This window comes from Hippopotamus amphibius, chromosome 4 (assembly GCF_030028045.1).
Source record: "Hippopotamus amphibius kiboko isolate mHipAmp2 chromosome 4, mHipAmp2.hap2, whole genome shotgun sequence".
Taxonomy (NCBI): domain Eukaryota; kingdom Metazoa; phylum Chordata; class Mammalia; order Artiodactyla; family Hippopotamidae; genus Hippopotamus; species Hippopotamus amphibius.
Genome location: NC_080189.1, coordinates 62,408,104 through 62,434,676, shown reverse-complemented (window position 1 = coordinate 62,434,676; position 26,573 = coordinate 62,408,104). Strand labels below are relative to the sequence as shown.

General features: G+C 37.9%; 1 protein-coding gene and 1 long non-coding RNA gene across 6 annotated transcripts in view; one reads left to right on the top strand and one right to left on the bottom strand.

The window, feature by feature from the left end:
• Positions 1–26,573, top strand: part of LOC130852345 (uncharacterized) — a 169,263-nt gene that overhangs the window by 73,886 nt on the left and 68,804 nt on the right. The window lies entirely within an intron of this gene.
• Positions 21,493–26,573, bottom strand: part of UMAD1 (UBAP1-MVB12-associated (UMA) domain containing 1) — a 206,092-nt gene continuing 201,011 nt past the window's right edge. For 3 of the 5 annotated variants that reach the window (XM_057733283.1, XM_057733282.1, XM_057733284.1), the window contains one exon: positions 22,685–23,405. In XM_057733283.1, the coding sequence (XP_057589266.1) occupies positions 23,148–23,405 (258 nt within the window). In that variant the 3' untranslated portion in view covers positions 22,685–23,147. Of the gene's footprint in view, positions 21,978–22,684; positions 23,406–26,573 lie in introns of those variants that run through there. The other 2 variants (XR_009053331.1, XM_057733286.1) reach the window with 2 other exon arrangements.

Below are 26,573 nucleotides of genomic sequence, written 5' to 3'. Positions count from 1 at the left end.
AACACCCAGCAGGACACCTAAAATTCACTCACCATTCACAATCTTGAGATCCCACATTATCTCATTTTAGGTAATAGTATTTCTCACCTTTTCTGAAAAATACTTCTTGCTCCACCTAGTTCCTTAGGCTACGACAATGTTTCTCAACCTTTTTTTTTTTTTTTCCTCTTCCATTTTGCTCCCTCAAAGAGCAAAAAAATAATTTAAATGCTCCCTTATACAGAAACCAAATACTGGGATAAGATCTATTGGGTAGAGCTGAGTTTTGCAGGGCCACAGACCATTGAATATCTAAGACATATTTACTTTCCCAAGAAACAAGTTGCCCTGTTGAACACGTTTGGGTTACAAAGCTGCTGGATCCCTCCTCTTACATCATATATCTGCTATTGCTTCAAAACGGTAAGGGGTTATGGCTAAAGAACAAGTGCTCAGGAAAAGCATGTGGATGGTCAGCATAGCATTTCATGGGTGTCTCAATAACTCAGTGTATAGCAAATTAGTCCAGTAGATCCATAGCTCCTGTTAACTACAAGGCCATTTGTCCAACTGCATAGGCTGCTCAGAAGAATGGCCAAGAGGAAAGGCTGTAAAGTCAGATGTCCGGGTTCAAACGTCAGCTCCACCACTTCTCAGCAATGAGACTTTGGCCAATGACGTAACCCACTGGTCTTCAACTGGGGCAACTTTGTGCACCCTCCCCCCAAAACATTTGGCAACGTCTGGTGACATTTTTGATTATCAAAGCTGGTGGGTGGGAGACTACTGTTATCTAATGGGTAGAGGCCAGGGATGCTGCTAAACGTCCCACAGTGCAAAGGTCAGGCTCTCACAACAAGGAATTATCCAGTCTAAAATGTCAGCTGCCAGGTTGAAAAACTCTGATTTAACCTTTCTGCTGCTCATTTTTGTCATTGTGCCAGATGGTGTTCATTCCTTAACAGACATTTCCAATCCATCTCCTTGTTACCTCCCCTGAAGAGGCTGGAAACGCTAAATACTTATTTTGCCAGCAGCTAGGGATAGCCTGGAGGCACAGTCCTGCCCAGTAAGATACTAGTGGAAATTTATTAGAGGCATAAGGAAAGCTTGATACAAGAAACAGATTAGACTGGTGTCATCCCCTTCTTATCTGCTTCCACCCTAAAGCATGGAAGTAATATACAGAGTTGCAGCTATCTTCTTACCATCATTACGGAAAGGCAAGAGATTCAAAGCGTGGGTGACCTAGATATGGCTGAAGCCATGAACCAATGCCATATCACCCTCCTATATCTTCTTGTTATGTTAGATATGTAAGTCCTATTTGTCTAAACATTCCTGATATACTCAAATTTAAAATTAGGTTAATAATAGGGTTTTTTTTGTTTTTTTGTTTTTTTTTACTGATTTTTATTGAGGTAAAATATATAATAAATTATGCCATTTTAACCATCTTAAGTGTAAAATTTAGTGGCATCAATTACATTCACAATGTTGCACAACCATCACCACTATCTTTTTACAATTTTCAACACCCCAAACAATACCCATCGTCTGTGCTCACTAAGCAATAACTGTCATCCACCTTCTCCCCAACCTCAAATCCCTGCTAACCTTTCATCCACTTATTGTTTTAATGAATTTGCCTATTCTAGACAGTTCATATAAATGTAATTATACAATATTGATCCACAAGGCTTATTTCATCCATGTTGTCGTACATATCAGGATTTCATTCCTTTTCATGGCTGAATGATATTCCAGTGTATTCCTCATTTTGTTTATCCATTCACCTTTTAATTAACGGGAACTTGGATTGTTTCCACCTTTTGGCAATGACAGGGTTTTAAAAGATTTAGTAAAATAATATACCTAAAGCACTTAGAGCAGTGTTTGGTACATAAGAAGGACCTGGCAAATATAACCTAAAATTATTACTGCTATCACTAAATACCATCCTATCACATCCGTCACATCCTGTCAACTGTCTTTTGTTCCAGGGGGGAACGTACTAGTATGTATGTGCACTGGCATAAAACTATCATCAGAACCGACTGTACAATTCAAAGCAAATAATACTCTCATGAGTCTGGGACCATGTGCAGGTGTGATGGACAACAACCCACTTTCATTTATCAGTTCATCCTTCCCTGCATCTATCCATTCAGAATTTACTGAGCACCACCTATGGGGGAAATCCTATGCTTCAAACCTAAGCGGAAGTGCACAAAATTAATTTGTTTAAAAAGACAAAGAAGAAAAAGAGGTGCTTAACAAATATTTCTGGTGATGATGAAATAGTTCTACACTCAGTCATGAGCTTCAAAAATGTCTCTAGGACTGCGTTATTTCTCCAGAATTATCAATGAACTAGTCACCTGCCTTATGAAGTCCTCATCCTGCGAAGTACTTTTTAAATGGATTCATAAATATTGTTGACTTTCATCCTTTGCACCTAATGTCTCATTAGAAAAGGTACAAAATGGAAGTTCCACGTAGTGACTGTCATGGAAGAATGCCATTTCCTAAGTAAGAAAAACTTCTACCTCCAAGTTACAGGGATAGGCAGAGAGTAGAGATGTGTGCACAGCAGGCCAGCTTTTTGAGTGATATATTTTGGGGGAGAGGATCTGGTATAGGGAGGGAGCTTATACTGCAGAGCATATTAAAATAGGCAGTAGGAAAAAAAGTGCGCAGGAGGAAATGATAAACCTGATGACAGTAGTGATAGAGAATCTTAGTTTGGCACAGAAGACCTTATAGATGGGTGTGGAAGGTCAACATTTAAGATCAGCTACTGGAATTTTTGGAAGTGAAGTATTTAAGGAGCACCTGCTATGTGCAATGTGTTTTATAAAATTAATATCAGCTGTCCCTGGTGTATCTTACAATTTATTTACAGAGTAAAAATTCACCCACACAATATCTTCAGAAAGCAAGTGGAAGAAATAGAAAATCAGAATGCCCTTGGCGTTCTGAGATGTACACAAACTCCACGCTGAGAGAACATTCTTGAGGGAGCTAGAAACCGAGCTGCATTGAGTAGTGGGTGGCACGCGTATAGGCAGAAGAGCAGATGGAAAGAAAGGCAATACCATCAACAGAGGAATGAAAGGGTACTAGAAAGGAGGTGGGGGGCTGAGTAGGCAGTAAAGAGGCTGGCCTGGCGGGTTCCCACGGGAAATAAGGTTCAATGGGAGAGTGGTGCCCAGAAAGAGACAGGCAGTAAGTAGCTAGTTATGTTCAGGTCAGTCACAAGATAATACGACTTCATTTCTAGTTACTGGAGATTCTCATTGCATTTCAGTAGTCCCACCCCGGCCCACTTTTTTCATATCTTATGTTTCATCTCCCATACTCTAGGCAAGGGGGAAAATATAAATTTTTCAAAAAAATAAGTAGCTCCTAACAAATTTTTTTGGGTTCCTCTGAATAACCACGACACACTCTCCCAGTCACATCTTTATACAATTTTCATTTAAATTGGTGCACTTACCTGGCATTTCCCAATGATCTAACCTGTCTTTGGCACATGAGCTGATACTATGATTGCTATGGGCTATTTTATATTCTGGAATGAAAAGTGGTAACGATAGAGCCTCTTATGTTTTATGTTTTGTCAAGTGCTAGATACATTTCTGGCACTTCGTACCTAACAAGTATAACAAAGCAGGCCTGGGCCGATGGACACGGCATCTGCAGGCCTCCAGCACAACAAAGGCGGTGAGCTCAACAGCCTCCGACCTGTAGGGTAATGATAGACAGCCCTGGGAAATGAGGCTCTTATCACAATCTACACGAAAAAAGAAATAGTACCTCCAGGGTATCTCCATGAACACAAGAAAAGCCTGAATGGAAGTAACCTCACCCAGGAGACTACTGCTTTACTTATTGAGGATTTTAATCCTGCAGTCGCTCTCTGATAGGTGTACATTGCCAACCATAGAAACTTAGAGTCACTTAAAATTACTAGGGTGGTAAACCTAAGATGAGTAGATAGTTCAGGAGATAGTCTTTCAATTAGGAAAAAAAAAAAAAAAAAATAAATTGTTGACCCTTGATACTCATTTAACACAACGTTTTTAATCAAGAATGGAAAGCTAATAAAGATTAAGAACTTCCTTTCAAATTTAGTTTGGAAGACTGTTTTTGCTGAAAAGCTTGTTTAATGAAAGATTTTATTACGTCTTGATGTTATAAAGTATTTGCAAGTTGTTATCAGGCAATAGAAATGCAGAATTTTGTTAACCAACATAACAGGGATTGTTTTCCTTTTGCTTTTTAGAGACTAAATGAAAGTTTGGAGAGTGGCTGTTATTTTCTCCATCTGTTGAAAATGATGTATATCTTCATCTTTGCATCTAGGGAGAAGGGAGTATCCATGAAAATGGAGAACTTCAGAAGTTGCAATAATTAATGTGACCACACGGGTTAAAAATGTGATTGACTAATACTGTACAAAATCATTATAATCCATTAGAGAAATTAAAAAGTTGAATTCATGCAGTAAACTGGATACCAAAGAAATGGACCAGTTAAAGAATATTTTAGAATCTGTTTTGACTGCATGAAAAATCAACATGATGGTTTTCTTTCCTCAGATAATTATTTGTTTATCCTCAAAAGTAAAATGAGCTTGTCCTTCATGAATGTGGACCACTCCCAAAAGGGTTAATATTTCCAACTCCTTCAGTAAGGTTAGGTTACGTAAAAACAAAATGTCATAGTCCATTAAAAAAGCAGGCATTTAATTTTTATGGTGTATATTTAAATCTATGCAAGTCTATGATTTAAAAAGAGCTACATAATTTAATTAGTATGAATCAATGTTGACTTAGTAGAGGGCAGAAAAAAGTTCTTGCTCTGTATACATTAAGGAAAACCCCAAAATAAAACCCAAGTTACAAAAGATAGATGCATAGTCCCTTAAACCCCTAAAATTTAATCTAAAGACTTAATCAACACTGTCTAAAGGGTTGTATTTATTACAGTTTGTATTTAATACTAATAAGTATTATATTAGTACTAATGCAGCTAATCAAACCAAAACTATATTTCTACTTCCATAAAATTGAAGAGGTTAATTATTTAGGATACAAGATAAATTTGGGAGCATTAAGGAAATGTGGTATATTCTAGCACAAACATCCAAAAGATTTCTTAAAATCTTCCAACAGAGACTCAAAGGCAAATTCTAATATAGATGACTAATAACCTCATACATTTCCTGGAATCAACGGTGTTTCCATCACGTGCCCATTCGACCAACTTGTACTGAGCACACACTATGTCAGGCATCATGTTAAGTGTGGAAGTATGTATATGTTAGGGTCCATTCACAGAGCTATGCAGTAGACAAGTGAACAATTACAACACCTGTGGGTCAAGAACCTTGAAAGATCACTCAGGATAGTAAGGGCCATGGAAGGACATCCAGTCCAGCTTAGGAGGAAAAAGGAAAGTCTTCCCAGAGGAGGTGCTACCTGGTTGAAAGCTTGTAAAAGAATTTACCACAGGTTGGATCACTTGAGATTATTGGAACGAATGCAGTTTCTGTAGGGTGAATAATACTTTAAAAAAATCTCTTATTCCATTAAAGTGTATGTTTTGCAAGGACAGGTCCTTTTTTTTTTTTTTTCCCTTCCTTTTTACCAATTTTGTGAGCTCTATTGTGCTAGTGTTTTATGCAAGTTGATGACTAGTGACTAATGAAAACAATATGAATGCACTGTTGCTGCATAAGTGTAATGTGATGTGGTTTTGCTCTTAACAGATGCCCTAATTGTGAATGTTCACAAAAAGCCTCTTCTGTGATAAACTGCTTTTAGTGAGTCTCACCAGTGGCTTTACACCTGCAGAGCATTGAGGGCTGGGCTGACTTTTGAGAGAACTGAAATTGCTTCATATTGTGATCCTAAATTTTCTGTTCATTATATTCCATAAATCATCCCTAAGAGATATTTTATGATGGGAAAACAAGTAAACAACAACAAAACAAATGAAAGAAGAAGGACGTTCAGGGCAGTACAGGCAAATAGGGAATGTAGGATGGGAGAGAAGGCGGGACATGTTCAGGGGTGCAGGGCACTGCTCACTAGGGCAAGAATGCAGAGGACCTGAGTAGGAATAGCACAAGGTGAGGCTAGAGAGGCAGGTGGGGGTCCCTATTTGCCTTAAGTTGCGTCAGTTCTCCAGAAAATACCAGACAGTCATTGAGGGATTCAATCTGGTTTTTAATAAGTTCCTTTTGGCTATAGTGTAGAGGATGCATGGGAAAGGGCTACACTGGAGACAGGGAGATCATTTAGGAGAAGTGACACCAGCCTGGACCCAAGTAGGGGCAGGAGGTACGGAGGAAGAGAGTACCTGTTTGAGAGACAAATCTTTAAGATATATAACTAACGAAAGCTAAACATTGATTTAGTTTGGAGGGGCACAGGAAGGAAGAAAGGATAGGCTCCTGGATTTCCTGCTGAGTAATCCAGGGCCTCAAATGCTATGGTCAGGACTTTGAAACTTGGAGGGAAGGATGGCTGTCAGCAGAATTCCAGCAAAAGAGGTGCTTTTCTCCTTACATCTCGCATCAGTTGATGGAGGGATGCTGACTGGACCAGGTCAGGCTATGTGTCTGTCCCTTGGGGTACAGGAATGGTAATAAGTATGCTACTGCCCATCAGGACCACATGGAGTGAGGAAGGAATTCCCCAAAGAAAAGGGAAGCAGAAGAGGTGGGTGGGAAAGAGTGCGGAGCAAATAGAAACAACAGCTACCATGATCTGCTGTTGAGGCTGAGAGTAAGAGTCAAGAGAGATGTCTGATAGCAAATTATGGCTACAGATGTGCAATTTGAGAGAGTTCTGGGCCACAGATCAATTTGGGTGTTAACAGTGGCAGGTAGCTATTAATATGATTGTGCAGGGAGAAGGCAGAAAAGGAACAGAAGAGAGCCAAAGATGGAATGCTGGAGTGAGGAAAAGAAGGCCCCAATGGTCCAAGGTGGAATGGTCACAGAGATGGAAGGAAAACCAGAAAAGCAGTGTCACAGCAATCAATGCTGAAGATAATTTCAGGAGAGTGGAATTAATCAACAGTGATAACTGCCTCAAAGAAACTGAGATAGGCATCGGGCAGGTTGGAGGTGGCTCTTGTATGAACCAGCTCTGTGGAGGTTCTAAACAGGGATGGGAAATCATATTAATCAGAAGGTTGATGAGAGAATAGAAAGGAAGTGGAGACACAAATACAAACTACTCTCTCAAGAAACCTGACACTAAAGAGAAGGAAAAAGAGTTTATTGCTGGAGTTGGAGGAGAAAGATCTGAACATGTTTATATGACATGGGAAGAGAAGTGGTTGAGCAGGAAATATGAGACAGATACAGAAGAGTACTAAAAAAAGGTGTACTACTGCTCCTAGAAAAACATTTTTTTCTCTAAAACAAGGTCATTTAAAATACCCAAGTGTGCTCAAAGGAAAACATATGAAAAGCGAAAACATTTTCAAGAACAGGTCAGATAGGATTAATAAGCTCTGAGACAGGAATATACACAAATAAAACAAAAACACAGAAGGGAAAGTAGGCTACTAGATAAAAACTCAAATGAGTTAATCCACAGCACCAAAATACACTGTGTTGTCTAGAATCAGTTCTTACTCATCGAGAGGACATACATAGTCATTATGGGCAGAAGAAAACACAACCTGAAAAACATGGAGAATACCCAAAACAGACAAAAGGCACAATTTGTAGAGGCTTGGTAAACTAAGCATTACTTTCAGCTGTGTAAACATAGCATGATAATTTGGGGAACTTACTGGGGCCTGAAAAACGACAAAGGTTTTAAAATTCGATTCCTTTGCTTTTGGGAAATCTCCTGTATAGATAATTTAATGATTTATTATGCTGGTTCACTCAACCATTCAACAAATCCTGATTGAGGATGTATTATGTGCTAAGCATAGCCTGATAGAACATCAACAAGAGAGCACAGGTTCTTAAGGGAAACGGGGTGGTGGCTCTGCTTGGAAAAAGCATATTCAATTCACCTACTATCTTTGGAATAGAAAATACACAGTAAAACCTGTCAAAAATTTTCTTGGCTTGGTGGAATGTATAGAGGATACAGTGTAACACACATTGTAGGGCACACTGGCTTTAAAGATGGAGAACCACTGGACTAAGGATTCAAGTATTTCTCTTTAGAAAAGATTCAATAAGATAAAATCTGAAGATTCATTCCTCCGTTAAATTCAATTTCTAATTACAAGCTATGAAGCAGGCAAAACAAGGAGAAAATGTATGTTTAATTATGGAAATACACAGATATAAATGTTATTGCCTATTAGCTCTTCATACTTCTTACCAGTTTAGTTCCCTTCTCTTAATCATCTCTATTTCTAGAACTACTGCTCATATCTTTAGGGTAAGAACCTCAAATACCTATCTGAGATAGAAACGTCTAGATTTGCCTCATAAACAGGAGCCAAGTCTCCTGCAAGGCAGAGAGGAGAGCTTAGTGTTAGTTTAGTGTTAGTTTAAGCTGTGTTAAGTGATGGTTATAGCTGGTATAGTGTGAGATAGAAAACTAGGCAGTCCGTTCCAGACTCAAAAATACACATTGATAAACACATTCTCATGAAGATCCAAAACAAGGATGGCAGGGGAGACTATAGGGAGAAAATAAGTATTTAGGCTTTGTTTTAGTCCAACTGCCTGTTTGCTTTTCCGCATCCACTTCCTTCTTTACGGTCCTGAGAAGGCCTATTCAAATGACTAAGCTAACAATGCCACACATAGCATGTGAGTATACAGTGTACCCTGTAGGTGTAAAGAACTTGGCTTTGTTTTGCCCTTGTTCTTGAACAAAAGCTTCTTCTTTATTAGCCTCCCAAATGTTCCTTGCCATAATGCAGAAATACGTTAATTTTGAAACAAAATAAATTATGTACCTTTTGGAAAACAAAATTAAAAGAAAAAACCATACACATAAACACATATATGCACAATGAAACTGACATTACCCTATTTCTTCTTCCATGTGTCTCAGAGTTATAGCCAACACCTGTGGCCACACAAGGGGCAGACTTGGCAGCTGCAGAACCCGGATGTCAGACACTGGATTGTACGTCCCTGGCAGCAGTCTTAAGTGCGAGGCCGTCTCCTTAACTGACCTCTGAAATGGTCTATTGTCTGACTCCCTCTCTGGCCTGGGTAGTAACTAACAAGCTGTCTGTGGGCCTGGTTCAGAGTTAGCATACTGATGGATTGTTCTGGATGCAATTATCCTTTGCCTTACCTTTGATTGTAAGGAATTTATTTCCTCTGTAGGGCTGAAAATTGGGACTGGGCAAATTCTTGACAAAGAACTATATTCAGGTTTCCTCCAAGGACAAATAAGATGCTTTTTGCTTTGATTGATATTTTCCCACACAGAAATTGGATGAGATCAACTTTATGTTTTAGCACACAGTGTTTTGGTTAATCAGAAGTAAAAATAAGAGTTTCTTGGGCACCTCCCCCCTCTGATAAAAGACTGAGTTTCCTTCTACTGCTTTTTTTAAAAAATAAATTTATTTATTTATTTTATTGGCTGAGTTGGGTCTTTTTTGCTGTGCGCAGGCTTTCTTTTAGTTGCGGTGAGTGGGGGCTACTCTTCGCTGTGGTGCACGGGCTCCTCATTGCCGTGGCTTCTGTTGTGGAGCACGGGCTCTAGGTGTGTGGGCTTCAGTAGTTGCAGCACATGGGCTCAATAGTTGTGGCTCACGGGGTCTAAAGCGCAGGCTCAGTAGTTGTGGCGCACGGGCTCAGCTGCTCTGCAGCATGTGGGATCTTCCTGCAGCAGGGATCAAACCCATGTCCCCTGCACTGGCAGGTGGATTCTCAACCACTGCGCCACCTAGGAAGACCCCTTCTACTGCTTTTTAAAATTACTTCTCAAAGGTTGAAAATGAACCATTTCTTTCCTTAGAAACTTAAGGATCTACACCTTTGTCTTTGCTATTACTAAAAAAAAAAGTCTATCTATTGTAGAGAAGAGTTTTTTGTATCATGAATTCTCTTGGTTCTTTAAAGAGGAAAAAGGTTACACTATAACCTTGCCTCCACACCACTTGCTGAAGAATGGCATCATGTCTAAGATGCAATCATCACAAGAATGAGGTGGGAAAAGGCCAAGTATCTAAGAGGGCTCCACTCACGGTGCAACGCTTGTAGCCTTGCAAGGAAGGTCTATTGTGGATACCATTATAATCATGGCAAGTTAAGGAGAAACACATCTGATATGTATAGGAAGATGAATTCTGGGGAAATTATAGACTATATTAGCATATCCAATGTCAAAGAGTATTCATCCACACCATGTAAAGTGTTCCAAATTATCTTTATTGACTTTTATAAAAATAAAAATATGTCTCTTGGCCACCACTGATTTATATTTGGGGGGAAAACAGAATGAATATTCGTGAGTTCAATATAAAAAAGTAAGTGATAAATAAATAAATAAATAAATAAATAAATAAATAAAGAGATATATCTCTCATAGGCAAGAGTGCCGAATAATTTATGTGGCTACTTACCCCTCAAGGAGGTGAAGCTTAATTCCCTATCTCTTGAGTGTGGGCTATGCTTTGTGATTTAATTCCAAACAGTAGAGTTTGAAAAGGATGGGGAGAAAGTTACTTTACAGTGGAGAAACCTGATAAACATAACCTTGGCCAGGTGATAATGTGATAAATGGTTAACATCAATGTCATGTTGATAGCATGTATCCTTGATATGATATGATCTCATCGAAGGGCACTTCACCTTTGCAATCTTCCTCCCAAAACCCATAACTACAGTCTCACCATTTGAAAATATTAGATTAAACCCCAATTGAGGGACATTCTACAATTGACCAGTACTCCACAAAACTGTCATGGCTATTGTAAACACGAAATGTCTGAGAAACTGTCACAGCCAAAAGGAGGCTAAGGAGATTTGATGACTAAATGTAATGTGTTATACTGGATTGGATGCTGGAGGGGCAAAGGGACATTAGAAGAAAACAGAAATCTGAATAGAGTGTGGACTTTAGTTAATAGTAATGTCTCAATTACTTAGTTGTAGCCAATGTATCATAGTAATGTAAGATGTTCAAAATAGTGAAACCTGGGTGAGAGGTATATAAGAACTCTGCACTATATTTGTAACTTTTTAATAAATATGTAACTGTGTATTCTAAAGTAAAACATTTCTAGAAAAAAAAAGATGATTAACATATTGTTATATTGAGTGTAGCAGAGTTCCTATGCATCAATCAACATCTTTCTTTTTCTCTTTTTCACCCCACATAGCCACCAAACTATATGGCATAAGGAGTCATTTTCCTGACACATAAGAATTCTTTCAGGCCAACTCAGTATAAATGGTGTCAAACCTATTCTGAGAGTTTTAGATTTCCTAATAATATTTAGGTCATGCCCTTAGTAATATGGCACAAATACTCATAATTCCACAAACTTAAAAGGTGTAGCATCCTTCAACCATGTATCCAATACACTTATGTTGCATGTGAATGTTATTAATGACATTATTAATAAAACAATGTATTAACCTCTTAAGGTAACATACTCTTTGTTAGGTTACAGTGTTCATTTATTGATCAGTTGTTATCATGAGAGGCTTAGGGGGTAGTGTCCATACACCACTGTTTTAGAACATAGATGACTATTTCTTTGCTACTCCATTCTGTCCTTTAGAATGATAACAAATCAGCTCTCTGGGAATTTTAGAAGATATTTATTCCATACTGTTTCCTTTCTTCCTTTTTTTTTCTCCTGAGTTTGCAAGACTTAAATTGTACTAGCCAAATAGTTGCTGTTATAAGGGAGTAGGTTTTTGTTTTGTTTTCGATGGTTAGCATTTTTTAGCAATATAGTATTTTTTTATTTAAAAAAAATTATTTTATATTGGAGTATAGTTGACTAACAATGTTGTGTTAGTTTCAGGTATACAGCAAAGTGATTCAGTTATATATGTATCTATTCTTCTTCCATTTAGATTACAGAATATTTTTTTAAGCTCTTTATTGGAATATTATTGTTTTACACTGTTGTGCCAGTTTTTGCTGTACAACAAAGTGAATGAGCTGTATTTATACATATATCTCCATATCCCCTCCCTCCTGCGACTCCTTCCCACCTTCCCTATCCCAGCCCTCTAAGTCTTCGCCCATCATTGAGTTGATCTCCCTGTGTTATGTAGCAGCTTCCCACTAGCTATTTTACATTTGGTAGTGTATATATATCAATGCTACTCTCTCACTTTGTCCCAGCTTCCCCTTCAACCCCCCACCCCGTGTCCTCAGGTCCGTTTTCTACATTTGCATCTTTATTCTTGCCTTGTCACTGGGTTCATCAGTACCATTTTTTAAGATTCCATATATATGAGTTAGCATATTGTATTTGTTTTTCTCTTTCTGGCTTACTTTGCTCTGTACGACAGACTCTAGATCCATCCACCTCACTACAAATAACTCAATTTCATTCCTTTTTTATGGCTGAGTAATATTCCATTGTATATATGTGCCACATCTTCTTTATCCATTCATCTGTCGATGGGCATTTAGGTTGCTTCCATGTCCTGGCTATTATAGTGCTGCAATGAACATTATGGTACATGTTTCTTTTTGGATTATGGTTTTCTCTGGGTATATGCCCAGTAGTGGGATTGCTGGGTCATATTTTTAGTTTTTTAAGAAACCCCCAAACTGTTTTCCATAGTGGCTGTACCAACTTACATTCCCACCAACAGTGCAGGAGGGTTCCCCTTTCTCCACACCCTTTCCAGCATTTAATGCTTCCAGATTTTTTTGATGATGGCGTTTCTGACCAGTGTGAGGTGATACCTCACTGTGGCTTTGACTTGCATTTCTCTGATGATTAGTGATGTTGAGCATCTTTTCATGTTTGTTGGCCATCTGTGGAGAAATGTCTATTTGGGTCTTCTGCCCATTTGTGGATTGCGTTATTTGCTTTTCTGGTATTAAACTGCGTGAACTTCTTGTATATTTTGGAGATTAATCCTTTGTCATTTGCTCCATTTTCAAATATTTTCTCCTATACTGAGGGTTGTCTTCTTGTCTTGTTTATGGTTTCTTTTGCTGTGCTTTTAAGTTTCTTTAGGTCCCATTTGTTTATTCTTGATTTTATTTCCATTATTCTAGGAGGTGGGTCAAAAAGGATCTTGCTTTGATTTGTGTCACAGAGTGTTCTATGTTTTCTTCTAAGAGTCTGCCCTTACATGTAGGTCTTTAATCCATTTTGAGTTTATTTTTGTGTATGGTGTTAGGAAGTTTTCTAATTTCATTCTCTGACATGTGCTGTCCAATTTTCCCAGCACCACTTATTCAGGAGGCTATCTTTTTGCCATTGTATATTCTTGCCTCCTTTGTCAAAGATAAGGTGCCCACATGTGTGTGGGTTTATTTCTGGGCTCTCTATTGTGTTCCATTGATCTATATTTCTGTTTTTGTGCCAGTACCATACTGTTGATCACTGTGGCCTTGTAGTATAGTTTGAAGTCAGGGAGCCTGATTCCTCCAGCTCTGTCTTTCCTTCTCAAGATTGCTTTGGCTATTCAGGGTCTTTTATGTTTCCATACAAATCATAAAATTTCTTGTTCTAGTTCTGTGTAAAATGCCATTGGTATTAGTTTACAGAATATTGAGCAGAGTTCCCTGTGCTATACAACAGGTCCTTGTTGGTTATCTATTTTAAATATAGCAGTATATACATGTTAATCCCAAACTCCCGGTCTATCCCCCGCCACCAACCTTCCCTTCTGGTAACCATAAATTCATTCTTTTAGTCTATAAGTGTGTTTCTGTTTTGTAACTAAGTTTATTTGTATCATTTTTGAAGATTCTGCATATAAGCGATATCATATGGTATTTGTCTTTCTCTGTCTGACTTACTTCACTTAGTATGATAACCTCCAGGTCCATGCATATTGCTGCAAATGACATTATTTCATTCTTTTTAATGGGTAAGTAATATTCCATTGTATATATACACTACACCTTCTTTATCCATTCATTTGTCAATGGACATTTAGGTTGCTTCCATGTCTTGGCTATTGTAGGCAGTGCTGCAGTGAACATTTGGGTGCACGTATCCTTTTGAAACATGTTTTTCTCTGGATATATGCCCAGGAGTGTGATTGCTGGATCATATGGTAGCTCTAGTTTTAGTTTTTAGTTCTCCATAATGGCTGTACCAATTTACATTTGCACCAACAGTGTAGGAAGGTTCACTTTTTTCCATACCCTCACCAGCATTTATTGTTTGTAGACTTTTTGATGATGGCCATTCTGACTGGTGTGAGGTGATATCTCATTTCTTTTTTAAAATAAATTTATGTATGTATGTATGTATTGGCTGCATTGGGTCTTCATTGCTGTGTGCAGGCTTTCTCTAGTTGCAGCAAGCAGGGGCTACTCTTCATTGCAGTGTGCGGGCTTCTCATTGCGGTGGCTTCTCTTATTGCAGATCATGGGCTCTAGGTGTGCAGGCTTCATTAGTTGCGGCACATGGGCTCCATTGCTGTGGCTCATAGGCTCTAGGGCACAGGCTCAGTAGTTGTGGCACACAGGCTTAGCTGCTCTGAGGCATGTGGAATCTTCCCAGCCCAGGGTTCGAACCCAAGTCCCCTGCATTGGCAGGTGGATTCCTAACCACTGAACCACCAGGGAAGTCCTCATTGTAGTTTAGATTTGCATTTCTCTAATAATTAGTGATGTTGAGCATCTTTTCATGTGCCTCTTGTACTTTAGATTTGCATTTCTCTAATAATTAGTGACGTTGAGCATCTTTTCATGTGCCTCTTGCAGAAATGTCTAGTTAGGTCTTATGCTGATTTTTTGATTGGGTTGTTTGTTTGTTTTTTATATTGAGCCACATGAGCTGATTGTAAATTTCGAAGATTAATCTCGTCGGTTGCATGGTTTGCAAATATTTCCTCCCATTCTGTGGGTTGTCTTTTGATTTTGTTTATGCTTGCCTTTGCTGTGCAAAAGCTTTTGAGTTTAATTAGGTCCCATTTGTCTATTTTTATTTTTATTCCCATTACTCTAGGAGATGGATCAAAAAAGATATTGCTGTTATTTATGTCAAAGAGTGTTCTACCTATGTTTTCCTCAAAGAGTTTTATAGTATCTGGTCTTACATTTAGGTCTTTAATCCATTTAGGTGTTTATTTTTGCATATGGTGTTAAAGAATGCTCTAGTTTCACTCTTTTACATGTAGCTGCCCAGTTTTCCCAGTACCATTTATTTACAAACTGTCTTTGCGCCATTTTATGTTCTTGATTCCTTTGTCATAGATTAATTGACCATAGGTACAAGAGTTTATTTCTGGGCTTTCTGTTCTGTTCCATCGATCTATGTTTCTGTTTTTGTGCCAGTACCACACTGTTTTGATGACTGTAGCTTTGTAGTATAGCCTGAAATCAGGGAGCCTGATTCTTCCAGCTCTGTTTTTCTTTCTCAAGATTGCTTTGGCTATTTAAGGTCTTTGGTGTTGCCATACAAATTTTAAGATTTTTTGTTCTAGTTCTGTGAAAAATGCTGTTGGTAATTTGATAGGGTTGCACTGAATCTGTAGATTGCCTTGAGTAGTACAGTTATTTTGACAATATTGATTCTTCCAATCTACGAACATGGTATATCTTTCCATCTGCTTGTGTCTTCTTTGATTTCTTTCATCAGGGTCTTATAGATTTTGAAGCACAGGACTTTTGTCTCCTTAGATAGGTTTATTCCTAGGTATTTCACTCTTTTTGATGCAGTGGTAAATGGGATTGTTTCTTTAATTTCTTTCTGACCTTTCATTGATAGTGTATAGAAATACAACAGATTTATGTGTATTAATTTTGTATCCTCCAACTTAACTGAATTCATTGATGAACTCTTAACAGTTTTCTGGTAGCATCTTTAGGATTTTCTATGTATAATATCACGTCATCTGCAAACAATGACAGTTTTACATCCTTTTCCAATTTGGATTCCTTTCATTTCTTTTTCTTCTCCGATTTCCGTGGCTAGGACTTCCAAAACTATGTTGAATAGAAATGGACGTTCTTGTCTTCTTCCTGATTGTAGAGGAAATACTTTTAACTTTTTACCATTGAGCTGTAGGTTTGTCATATGTGGCCTTTATTATGTTGAGGTATGTTCCCTCTATGCCCATTTTCTGGAGAGTTTTTATCATAAATGGGTGTTGAATTTTTTCAAAAGCTTTTTCTGCATCTACTGAGATGATCATATAGTTTTTATTCTTCAATTTGTTGATGTGGTGTATCACACTTATTCATTTATGGATATTGAAAAATTCTTGCATCCCTGGGATAAATCCCACTTGATCATGGTGTATTACTCTTTTAATGTATTGCTGGATTCAGTTTACTAGTATTTTGTTAAGGATTTTTGCATCTGTGTTCATCAGTGATATTGGCCTGTAATTTTTTTTTTTTTTTTTTTTGTCATATTTTTGTCTGGTTTTGGTGTCAGGGTGGTGGTGTCCTCATAGAATGAGTTTGAGAGTATTTCTTCCTCTGCGATTTTTTGGAATAGTTTCAGAAGGATAGGTGTTAACTCTTCTCTAAATGTTTGATAGAATTTACCTGTGAAGCCATTTGGTCCCAGACTTTTGTTTGTTGGGAGTTTTTTATCACAATTTCAAATTCAGTACTTGTGACTGGTCTTTTCATATTTTCTATTTCTTTCCAGTTCAGTCTTAGGAGATTGTACCTTTCTAAGAATTTGTCCATTTCTTCTAGGTTTTCCATTTTATTGGCATATAGTTGCTTGCAGTAGTCTCATGATGATTTGTATTTCTGTGGTGTCCATTGTAATTTCTCCTTCTTCATTTCTAATTTTATTGATTTGAACCCTCTCCCTTTTTTTTTTCTTGATGAGTCTGGCTAAAGGTTTATTAAATTTATCTTTTCAAAAAACCAGCTTTTAGTTTCATTCACCTTTTCTATTGCTTTCTTTGTCTCTATTTCATTTATTTCTGCTCTGATCTTTATGATTTCTTTCCTTCTATTAACTTTGGGTTTAGTTTGTTCTTTGCATGGAATACCTTTTTCTATCCCCTCACTTTAAGTCTGTATGTGTCCCTAGATCTGAAGTGGGTAGACAGTATATATACAGGTCTTATTTTTATATCCATTCAGTTAGTCTATGTCTTTTGGTTGGAGTGTTTATGCTTTTATTTATTTTTTTTAACTATTAAAGAAAATAACTTAAAAAATTTTTATTGGTGTATGGTTGATTTACAGTGTTGTGTTAGTTTCTGCTGTAAACCAAAGTGAATCAGTTATACATATATCAGTTGTTTTTTTGGATTCTTTTCCCATGTAGGGCATTACAGAGTATTGATTAGAGTTTCCTGTGCTATACAGTAGGTCCTTATTAGTTATCTATTATATATACAGTAGTGTGTATATGTTGATCCCAATATCCCATTTATCCCTCCCCCATTTCCCCCGGTAACCATAAGATTGTTTTCTACATCTGTATTTCTATTTCTGTTTTATAAATAAGTTCATTTGTATCATTTTTTGATTCCACATATAAGTGATATCATATGATATTTGTCCTTCTCTGATTTCCTTCACTCAGTATGACAATCTCTAGGTCCATCCATGTTGCTGCAAATGGCATTATTTCATTCTCTTTCATGGCTGAGTAATATTCCATTGTGTATATATACCACTAGTTGGAGGATTTACTCTGTTTACATTTTAGGTAATTATCAATATGTATGTTCTCACTGCCATTTTGTTAACTGTTTTGGATTTGTTTTTGTAGGTGGTTTTTCCTTCCCTTTCTATTTTGTCCTCTTCACTTGTGATTTGATGAGTAACTTTAGTGTTGTGTTTGGGTTCCTTTTTCTTTTTTTGTGTGTTTATCTATTGTAGATTTTTGGTTTGCAGTTACCATGAGGTTTTGATATAGCAGTCTGTATATAAACAAGATTGTTTTAAGTTGCTGGTCTTTAATTTCAAATGCATTCCCAATATCCTGCATTTGTTCTCTCTTCTCACAATTGCCGGTTTTGATATCATATTTGTGTGTGGATGATTTCCTACCTTTACTGTATGTTTGCCTTTACTGGAGAGTTTTTCCATTTGTTACTGTCTTGTTTCTAGTTGTGGCCTTTTCTTTTCTGCCTAGAGAAGTTCCTTTAGCATATGCTGCAAAGCTGGCCTAGTGGTGCTGAATCCTCTTAGCTTTTGCTTGTCTGTAAAACTTTTGATTTTCTCTGTCAAATCTGAATGAGAGCCTTGCTGCATAGAGTATTCTTGGCTGTAGGTCCTTCCCTTTCATCACTTTAAATATATCTGCCACTCCCTTCTGGTCTGCAGAGTTTCTACTGAGAAACCAGCTGATAACCTTATGGGGATTCTCTTGTATGTTATTTGTTGCCTTTGCCTTGTTGCTTTTAATACTTTTTGAATTTAATTTTTGTCAGTTTGATTACTATGTTTCTTGGCGTGTTGCTCCTTGGGTTTATCCTGCCTGGGACTCCCTGTGCTTCTGGACTTGGGTGACTGTTTCCTTTCCCACATTAGGGAACTTTTCAGCTATTATCTCTTCAAATATTTTCTCAGGTCCTCTCTCTCTCTCTCTCTCTCCTCCTTCTGCAACCCCTATAATGCAAATGTTCATACATTTAATGTTGTCCCAGAGGTCTCTTAGTCCTCATTTCTTTTCATTCTTTTTTTTTAATTCTGTTCTGCAATAGTGATTGCCACCATTCTGTCTTCCAGCTCACTTATCCATTCTTCTGCCTCACTTATTCTGCTATTGTTTCCTTTTAGTGATTTTTTTTTTATTCCAGATATTGTATTGCTCATCTCTATAGCTCTTGTAGGTCTTTGTTAAACATTTATCTTCCTGACTATGCCTCCATTTTTTTTCTGAGATCTTGGATCATCTTTACTATCATTACTCTGAACTCTTTTTTGGGTAGATCGTCTATCTCCACTTCACTTAGTTGTTCTTCTGGAGTTTTATCTTGTTCCTTCATCTGGGACATGATCCTCTGCCATGTCATTTTGTCTAAACTTCTGTGATTGTGGTTCCTATTCCATAGGCTGCAGAGTTGTAGTTCTTCTTGCTTATTCTGTCTAACCCCGGTGGTTGAGGCTAAGAGGTGTGTGCAGGATTCCTGGTGTGAGGGACTGGTTTCTGCCCACTGGTGGGTGGAGCTGGGTCTTGTCCCTCTGGTGGGCAGGCCCAAGCCAAGGGGTATGTCTAGAGGGCTCTGGGAAGACTTTAAGCAGCCTGCCTGAAGATGGGTGGGACTGTGTTCCTGTCCTGTTGGTTTGGCTTGAGGCATCCTAGCACAGTAGCCCACATGCTGTTGCGTGGGGCCAGATCTTGGTAAGAAAATGGTGGCCTCCAGGAGGGCTCATGCCAATAAAGTGTTTTTACTATGTTTTTGCTGTTTTCAGGTGTATAGCAGTGATTCTATTATACATATATATAATTTTTTTTCAGATTCTTTTCCATTATCAGTTATTACAAGATACAGAGTATAGTTCCCTGTGCCATACAGTAGGTCCTTGTTGTTTACCTATTTTATATATAGTAGTATGTATTTGTTAATCCCAAATCCTAATTTATCTCCCCCCACCCCTGCTATCCCCTTTGATAAACCATAAATTTGTTTTCTATGCCTGTGAATCCATTTCTGTTTTGTAAATCAGTTCATCTGTATCAATTTTTTAGACTACACATATAAGTGATATCATATATTTGCCTTTCTTTGTCTTGCTTCACTTAGTATGATAATCTCTAGGTCCATCCATATTGCTGCAAATAGCATTATTTCACTTTTTTTCTGGCACACACACACTCACCCACCCACACACCCACCCATAATGTCCTTATCCATTCATCTGTAGGTGGACATTTAGGTTGCTTCCATGTATTGCCTGTTGTAAATAGTGCTGCTATGAACATTGGGGTACATGTATCTTTTCAAATTAGAGTTTTCAATTTATACTGTTTTCAATTTATTGTTTTTATTTTGAGAAAGAGAAAAAAGTATTGGTGTCAATGAATGTTACTTAAAAAAAACTATTTGAGTTTCTAGAACTGTTAACAAGAAATGTGCTCTCATTAACATTTAATGGTACAATTTTAAAAGTTCAGTTAATCAAAATTTAACCAGATTAATAAATTGGTAAGAATCTCCTCTCTAATTCTGTTTTTTAGGAAAGAATAAGAATGTCATTAAAGCTGAAAAAAAAATGCAACTTCCTGAATATATTTTAGGGTTAAAAATAAGATTGAGTAAAATCGGAGACACCGCTTTGGGAAAGATCCCCAGTGTTCTCCTTATTGCTGCAACTAATAAATCCTTCCTTCTCCCATCAAAAAAAAAAAAAAAAAAGATTGAGTAAAATCATTTGTACATTCTATACCTACAGTACTTTACAATGACAACTTGTACTCAGGAAAAGGGCCATGATGCTTGATAATGAGAGGGAAAAAAGTGTTCCCTATGGAATTCTTAACTAAGGAATTGCAGATGAGTCAACCAACATATTTTAGCAATATCTTTCTTAGTGAGGTATTTATTATAGAAAAAAAATAATGGGGCAGGAGGGATCTACAATAAATGTCAGGAGCAATTTATTTTTACATTACCTGTTAAGCAGTTCAGTTAGTATGTATTTGCACTTCATTAGACTGTTGTATGTGTGGTCAGTAATGAGAATTATAAGAGCTCCCTTTCCCAGAACACGTATGGTGTATTCAAGCTTTATGCTGCCAGGCATTTGACATACACTATCTAAAAGCTAACACAACCCTGTAAGATGCATACAATTACTATTTAACTGGAGAAGGAACTAAAGACACCAGAAATTAGAGGACTAACTCCAAATCCCACAGCTTGTAAGTGAGGGAACCATTACACACTCTGGTTGCATCAAATGCACCAGAGCATACAGGTTTATTATAATTCACATTATAATTATTAACACTATTAAAGTAAATATTTGTCACTAACCAGGTGACTTAAGTCACATACCCTTTCTACGCTTCAATTTCTCTTGGGTAAAATGGAGTTGGCTAGTTGATTTCTAATGTTTTTTTCAGTTTTAAAAGAGTAACACTGATTTACATACAGAGTAAGAAAATTAAAATGGCCATTTTACTAACTTTTTTTTGTTAAAAATAGGTCGTTATCACTGGCCCTTACTAAATTTTGTGATGATGGAGATCTACCATGAGATGCTCATGTGATTTCTCACAAATCTCTCTAGTCTTATTAAGCCAGGACTAGTGATCTTATCTTTTTCAATGTTATTCCTTAAAACTTACATATGAGGAAATGTCATAATTTTCTCTGCACTATAAAAACTATGTACTTAAATCTCAGCTTCTGAAAGAATAACTTGCACTCAAATATGAATAGCACAAAGAAAACCATGTTTTGGGATCTGAAAATAAGTTTTTTAAAATTCATGTTTATTTAAATATCTTTATAGACAGACAAAAATACTCATAAGCATATTTATAACATGGTAGACATACATATAAATGAAATGTATAAGTACTTCAGACAAAATTTAACACATATAGTAGACAAACTGATGACATGCTTACATCCGGCTTTAAGGTATATTAACATGGATATTGAAAAAAAGATGTTTTCAAAAAAACTGCTATAAAATGTTCATTTTCATAGTAATAAGTTAGATTTCCTAGACTGATTTATGAAAACTATGTGAAGCTCTAATTTAATCATTCACATTATATGGTAACATTATTTGTAAATGAAGCATATTTTTGTCCATAGAAATGTATGTTTAACTTTTAAATAATATAACATTTTATCAGTACCATGCCCACACTTACGAAACATTCACGACACATTAAAACTTGAATAATTCACATACCTTTCTGCACAGTGTTCAGTTTTGCTATGGCACTCTCTTTGTGAAAAAAACATATTTAAGATTTGGCACAGAATCAATAAATTGTATTGCCACTAATCAAAACAAATGTGATTTAAATTTTCCATGGCATAGAAAATACTCTATCACAGTTTACCTCTTCCCTTTACAGTTTATGGACCAATGGCAGTTTTCTATTTTAGTTGTAATAAATAACAGATATCCACGAACTAAAAGTCCTATCTAGGTGTTTTGCCTACACCTTAATTGGAAATGAGTCCGTTGCAGTTTTTTTAGCAGTAAAACATTTCCATCTGTATTGTGGCCAAAAAACTTCTACATAAGGGCTTTCTAAGCAATAATACATATCACTGTGGGATGCTTTTCTTTGGGAGGCAGGGAAAGGAAATGTGCATCTCTTCATAAACCAGGAACACAGGTGGTAAGGAGAGGAAATACTGACTGTGGGAGAAGCAGGGATGGTTCTCTGGAAAGCTGGTGAGAAAGCAAACCATGAAGTCGCAAAAACAAAGGCAAGAATCCAGGACTCCATCAAGGTGGGGAAGACTGCCATGGGCTTAAGGAAACCGAAATCTGTCACTCAAGCAAACAGTATCCAGAGCATTCTTCTTACAGCCTTCTTATATCAGCAAACCACCACTGCTTTCTACAAAAAGTTGTGAATTTCCACATCCATGTCTAAATCAAGACTGAAGACATGAAGCTCACTGGCAGCTTTTTTAAAAAATTCATTCATAAACGCAGTGGAAGGAGAAAGGGGATAACATTGTTTCTTCCAAACCAGAGAAGAGAAATCATACTCACTCTAAGTAGAGACTTCAGAGTTGTGGTAACGAAGAAAAATGCCTCAGTTCTTTTTCACAGTTTTTCTAAGATAAATGCGAGGTGTTGTATTTTGAGAGACCGGTTTATGGAACCTACTCCTTTCATAAAACCTTGATAAATTAATTTTTGTCTTTATTATTGGGGGAAAGGAAGTAGATCTTAAGTTTAATTTTATACAAAGATGCTTTATTCTAAAAAAAAAATAGTGCAATGAACGCAATATTATTTGCTGTATGATCCTTGCTTTTCTGAGGGCCTTTAAGGGTCTTGAAACAGGGAAATGGCAAAAAAGCATCAAACAGATTAAATTAAAAAAGGCAAACTTTTCTTTTAAAGCTGTTAAGGTGCAAATAGACATGAAGATTATGAACCATAGAGCACTGAGTTTTCAAGAGTGAAATCATACCAAAACCTTGATAAGTTTTCGCTGACATCATAGGAGAGTAAGTGGTCGGGAAGGTCACTGATGGTGCCCTGCACGGCCAGCACATGTGGGGCCAAGGTGAAGGGTACGTCGCTCAGAAGCTCGGCCATTAATGAGCTGCTTTCCAGAGTCTGGCCTGCCTTATTTTCCGTCTCAGGGCCTGCTACAGTCACACTGGATGAGTTTTCTTTGCCAGTCTAAAAATACATATATATTTGTCATTTAGACCTTATGGACTTTGAGGTAATATGGCATTAATATATCAGAATGTGACATTAATATATCAAAGTGATTGAGAAATGTGTAATATATAAATATTACCAGATTAGAATGCAGCTCTTTACTTACTTGAGAAATACATCTATATCTCTACTAGATTTTGAAATGAGTCCTAAGCCCTACTCTTACTCAGATGGACCACCTACAGGCCCCTCCAATACAAATGGGCACTCTTGCTGTTTCCCTAGCCCAGATAATGTCCACAAAGTCTTTCTCTGCTTTTCCAAATCTGATGTCAGCTTTCAGGCTACACACAATCTCCAACTTCCCTCTGAAATCTTATATCAACATAGTCCAAAGTGACCTTGCCCACTTCAGAATGATTATGGGGCAAATTGCCCAGCATATTATTTGGCATTTCCTTTATGTGTCCTTGCTAGTTGCTGTTTCACGTGCATATGTCTTATCTCCAACTAGAATTGAGGGTCCTTGAGGGTAAGCAGTCTATTTTACCCATCTTTGTATTCTCTGCCTTCCACACGTTACTGCTTTACCCTCATACGTACTTGGGAATTTACCTCTGATGTGTACTGTACGTAGTGGTTGATAACCTGCCTTTCGCTGGAACTAAAATGCTATGATATGTAAGTTATTCAAGTAAGAAGAATTGATATGTCTTGTTCAATTTCTTTAAAATTGGTATGTCTTGCATACAGGAGTTTACCAAAAGACACACAGCACTAGGGTGTTCACAGTAGCACTCAACGCAAGCCCTGAGCTGGCAGAGTGAACTGGTATCCATTCATCAACAGTAGAATGGATAATAAACAGAAGTATATTTACAGCAATGAGAAGGAACAACCTGCTACTACAAGCAGCTGAAACCTAACTGAAACCAGGTCAGGCAAAAATTTCCTACCCTCCCCGCCGCCCCCAGCCTCATGCAGAATCAAACTCCCGAGTTTTCACAAGGCCCATCCTGATCTGGCCCTGGGTACCTTTTGACCTTAGCTGGCTGGTCTGTCCTTGCTCATGCTCCGCTAATCCTACTGCCTCCTTGCCTTGGCTCTTGCACAGCCAGCCTGCTTCTGCCTCAGGGCTTTGCTTTCCAGATCCTCTGCCCAAGAGGTTCTTCTCCCAGATAAACACAGAGCTCTTTCCCTCTCCTCCTTCCTAGCGTTGGCCCAAATGTCACCTTTTCAGTGAGGCCTTTCCTGACTGTCTCATTAGACTGTACCCTGCCCCTTCACCTCGTCCACTCCAGCATTCCCGTCTGCCTCTCCGTAGCCCTTAGCACCTGCTTATGTGTTATATAATCTATTCTGGTTATCATCCCTCAGAAGCTTGAGGACTCTTGTCGCTTATGTCCACTGCTGTATCTCAAATGCCCAAATGCCAGGGTCAGTGTCTAGCGCTCAAGAAATATTTGGTGAATAAATGAAAGCAGACGAGACTTTTGCCTGAATAGGGCTTATATTATAATAGCTATAAATGCTGATAAATTCCTATCTCTAAGTCTAGAGAAGAATGATTTTCTGTGTAAGAGATAACAATTTTGTAAAACTTTTACTGATGTGCAAAACACAGAAAGGGGTACATCATAAGTGTACAGCTGGCTAAATTTTAACCAGCGAAACACCTAAGAGCAACCAGTGCCCACACCAAGAAACAGAAATGACCCTCGTGGTGCTCTTTCAGTCAGTCAGCTACCTGCTCCCTTGATCACCATCCTGACATCTAACAGCGCAGACTGGTTCACTTATTTTTATATCTTAAATGAAGGTAATTATACAGTATAAACTCTTTTTGTTTGTGATTTTTCACTCAATGTTATATGTATGAGATTCATCCATATTGTTGCATGTGGGATTAAAAAAATTTTAAAGAACATGTTTTTTGCACCAGAGATAATATATTCTGACCGATGTCTTAAAAGGACTGTTTTGTTGCCATGTTGACAGCAGGCAGTTGGGGTACAGGGGCCAGGGAAGGAAGGAGGAAGACCAGCTGGGAGAGAGATGATGGTGACGTGGATTAGGGCTGTGACAGTACAGGTGAGAGAAAGTGGTTGGATTCTGGATAGACTTAAAGATTAAAGGCAATAGGATGTGCTGATGGAATAGATGGTGGGCTGCGAGAGCAAGAGTGGAGTCAAGGATGAAGCCAAAGTTTTTGGCCTGAGCAATGAGGATGGGTCTCCACTCAGAGGGAAGGGGCTTGGGTAGGAGGATCGAGAGTTCTGTGGGAGCCTAGCAGACATCTAGGTGAAGCTGTTAGCAGGCAGGGGGATGTGAATCGCGTGTGGAACTGGTGTGATTTGGTGGAGAAAGTCGGCTTGAGAGGATGGGAGGAGAGAAAGTGAAGACAAATACGGGACCAGACTATTTTCTAGACATTATGCTGTAAATGGGAAAAGAGAGATGGCCAGTAGCTGGAAAGGGAACTGGGGTCAAGAGAGCTTTCTCTTGATTTTTCTTTTTGTTTTTTAAGTTGGGAGAAACAATGTCAGTTTATATGCTAAAGAGAAGAAGCTCCTAAGAAAGGAAAACTCCATTGAGATTCTGTAGAGAAGGAACTGCTCTCTTCACAGGCATCCCCCAACACCTAGAACAGAGGCTCTCAAGAAATACTTGTGCAGCGAATGACTCTGGGTGAATGAAGCTACCAAACACATCCCTATCAAGAATTGCTCAGCTTCATGTGAAAAGGAAACACCAGAGTACTTTCTTAGGATGGCAACTAAAACAAATGTAACCTTACCCAGTGAAGACAAAACTTATTAGAAAGGTCCATGTAAGCAATGGAAGGACAGAATCTGTCTCCTGAAACCTGACTAGGATTTAAATTGTCCCTGGGTCAGCCAAGAGCACAGCTATCAGTGAGTAATGATGGCACAATTCCAGCTTCTTTAAAGGACATCACTATACACTGGTTTTCTCAAGATTAGGGATGCATCAGGGCTTTGGTTACCATGGGGCAGCATGGCAGAGTGTTTTAAGAACACAGTCTGGAGCCAGATTACTTGGGTACAAATCCTGCTTGTTAATAATCAAATGGCCTTGGACAAGTTATTTAACTTCTCTGTGTCTGTTTCCTTTGCTGCATTAGGAAATCAACAGAAGTACCTATTTCATAGAATTGTTATG